Raw genomic sequence first — 2,408 nt, 5'->3', positions numbered from 1 at the left:
ATATTGTTGTCCCCATCCCTAAATTAGAGCCAGTTCACTGTTTTTGGGATGTCTCCAAAAAATCTTCCGTTTTGGTAGCTGTCCTCTTCCCAATTGACCTGAAGCCGGAAGTGCATGGTATGACATCGAGAGGCTGCCAAGTTCACTCTGGAACGGAGTTATGAACGGTGTTTGCCTCTCTCTAGTTGTAGTTAACTTTTCAGAGGTTACGGCGGTATGGCATGTCGATGGTGACCATCGCCTTGCTATTGAGTTTCCCAAGGTCGGTGATGCCGGTACTTGCAAGCCTACTTGATCGCAGCGGTTCTGTAACCTCACGCACCAAGTTATAGAGTGTAATTGTTGCTGCGGACTCTTGTCCGATATGCGCGACCACATAGCGTTATGCGGTTGCGCCTCTTGGACAAACCCGCGTCCGCCGCAGCGTCGAAACGAGAGTAACCGGCAATCACTGCCTCAGCGATATCGGCCAGATATCGCTGTATCAATAAATGCTGGTGACTCTCGTTCAGCCACATCGTCCGCGGCCGACGACGGCGAGACGTGGTTCACGATACCGACCGCCAGTCGCTGTGTCCAAAGCCGACATTGGGAAACTGCATAAATGGACTTGCTTTTTCCATACAAATCGTAGTATATTTTTTGGGACAATTAGTTGGGATATCCCAAAAGTGTGCAATTTTCGGGACAAAGTGGATGTCCCAACCCCAAATATGGTTTTCGGGACATCCGGTGGGGAAGCTTTTGTCCCATCTGATGTCCCGTTATCGAGTTGGGACTTATATTTGGGGATAATAGCATTTCCCCAATAGACTACTCATGGGTGCTGTCGCCTGTGTGGTGTAAGCTTAATTTAAGTGATGAGGTATTCAAATCCCATCAATTTACTACTCGGTGGAATTACCACGAATTACTACCAGAAATAGTGCAGCTTACACTACTTATTATACTGTAGTACTTACTACCTCTGTCCTGAAATGTTCGCTACAATCAGATATTGTAGCGAACATTTCAGAATTACCACCGGTAGACAGTGGTAACCTGCAAAATCGGACTTGAAAGCGGAAAACCGCGATGGAAATACCGGTACAGTACGGAAAATCGGACTAACCCAGTGAATGTGTGTTTGTTTTGTCTCCCGCTTCTTCGTCGCTTTCGGCCACGGGACCTTCGTCAAGGCAGCAAATATACACACTGATATTAGTGAGGTTAAACACTCCACGAGGCGTCTACTGACTACCATTCACTAAAGTACTCAGTACCTCCACTAAGGTATCAACACACACACGGAGTGTGTGTGTTTGCAATGGGTCAAACTAACGCGCGACCCAACTGCTCTGCACGCTTGAGAACACTTCCCTTCCTACGGAAAGTCCATTGTCTTGACGAGGGCGGCCACGGCAGAGTCTTCCTTGTTCGCCGCCGCCCACTGGCGAAATACGACTGGAATGTCGTCCAGCAAATTTGCCGCATGTTCCCAAGACGATTCTTCATCGTCCAATCCAAGCCACTTCACCAAAACTTGGTGTTGGCCATCCACGCAGCGCGCTTCGTCCAGGTGCTCCACATGAAATCCGCCATCGCCAAACGCGACCTGCGCCTCGAGGTCTTCGGTCACCTCTCTACCACCTTCGTGGTACATCTTCAGTAGGCACGCATGATGGACCGTGACTTCATACGGTGGCACCAGCTGCTGAGTCTCCATCACATGGTCTGTGATGACTCTGGTCACTTGGCAGGGTCCTCGCCAATGCAGGGCCAATTTTGTCGGACGGTTGACAACCGATCCGACAAGCACAAAATCGCCGACCGAAAAACCCGCAAACTTGACTTGGGTCTTTCGGTCGCGACGTCCACGCGCTTGCTGACGCAACTTGTCGCTTTGCACCGCCATGTTGCGGTGCGTTTCTTCTAGCGCCACTTGGAGGTCCGTCACATGTTTCTGACGGGCGGCGCCAAGCCAGTCCGCGACGTAAACTTCCTTGGACGTCGGGTGGATAAATCCTGCCAGCGGGGTCTTGGCTGGCCGGTAAACGCTGTCACAGGCGCAATTCCTCCCAGCCGGTCCGCCGGCTGATGGTTGAGGGCGCCTTGAACGAGGGGCAACACATGCGGCCATTCGTCGGCGTTGAGCTTCATTTCGCTGAGCAGCGCCTTCACGGCGCGCAGCACTTGTCGGTTGACTACTTCTCCAGTCCCGTTCGCCCAAGAACTGTAGACTGTCGTGATATGATGGTGGGCACCCACCAACTTCCGCACCTTCTCGATCACTTCGTTCTTGAAGTGAGAACCGCCATCTGACACCCATGTGTCAACGCAGCCGAACGTGGTAAACCACGTCATCAGACACTGAGCGGTCGCGGCGGCGTTAGCGGACTCTGCCGCGATCAGCTGCACAAAGCCACTCA

General features: G+C 52.0%; 1 protein-coding gene across 1 annotated transcript; it reads right to left on the bottom strand.

The window, feature by feature from the left end:
* Nucleotides 1-1,363: 1,363 nt before the first annotated feature.
* On the bottom strand, nt 1,364-2,343 carry H257_02264 (hypothetical protein; the record flags this gene model as incomplete). The annotated part of the gene is made up of 2 exons (XM_009825816.1): nt 1,364-1,981; nt 2,044-2,343. 2 exons carry the CDS (start codon nt 2,341-2,343, stop codon nt 1,364-1,366), a joined length of 918 nt encoding a protein of 305 aa, XP_009824118.1.
* Between the last annotated feature and the right edge of the window lie 65 nt (nt 2,344-2,408).

Source organism: Aphanomyces astaci, assembly GCF_000520075.1.
Source record: "Aphanomyces astaci strain APO3 unplaced genomic scaffold supercont1.4, whole genome shotgun sequence".
Taxonomy (NCBI): Eukaryota; Oomycota; class Saprolegniomycetes; order Saprolegniales; family Verrucalvaceae; genus Aphanomyces; species Aphanomyces astaci.
Note: the sequence above shows the minus strand (reverse complement) of the source record. Positions and strands in the feature narration are given on the sequence as shown.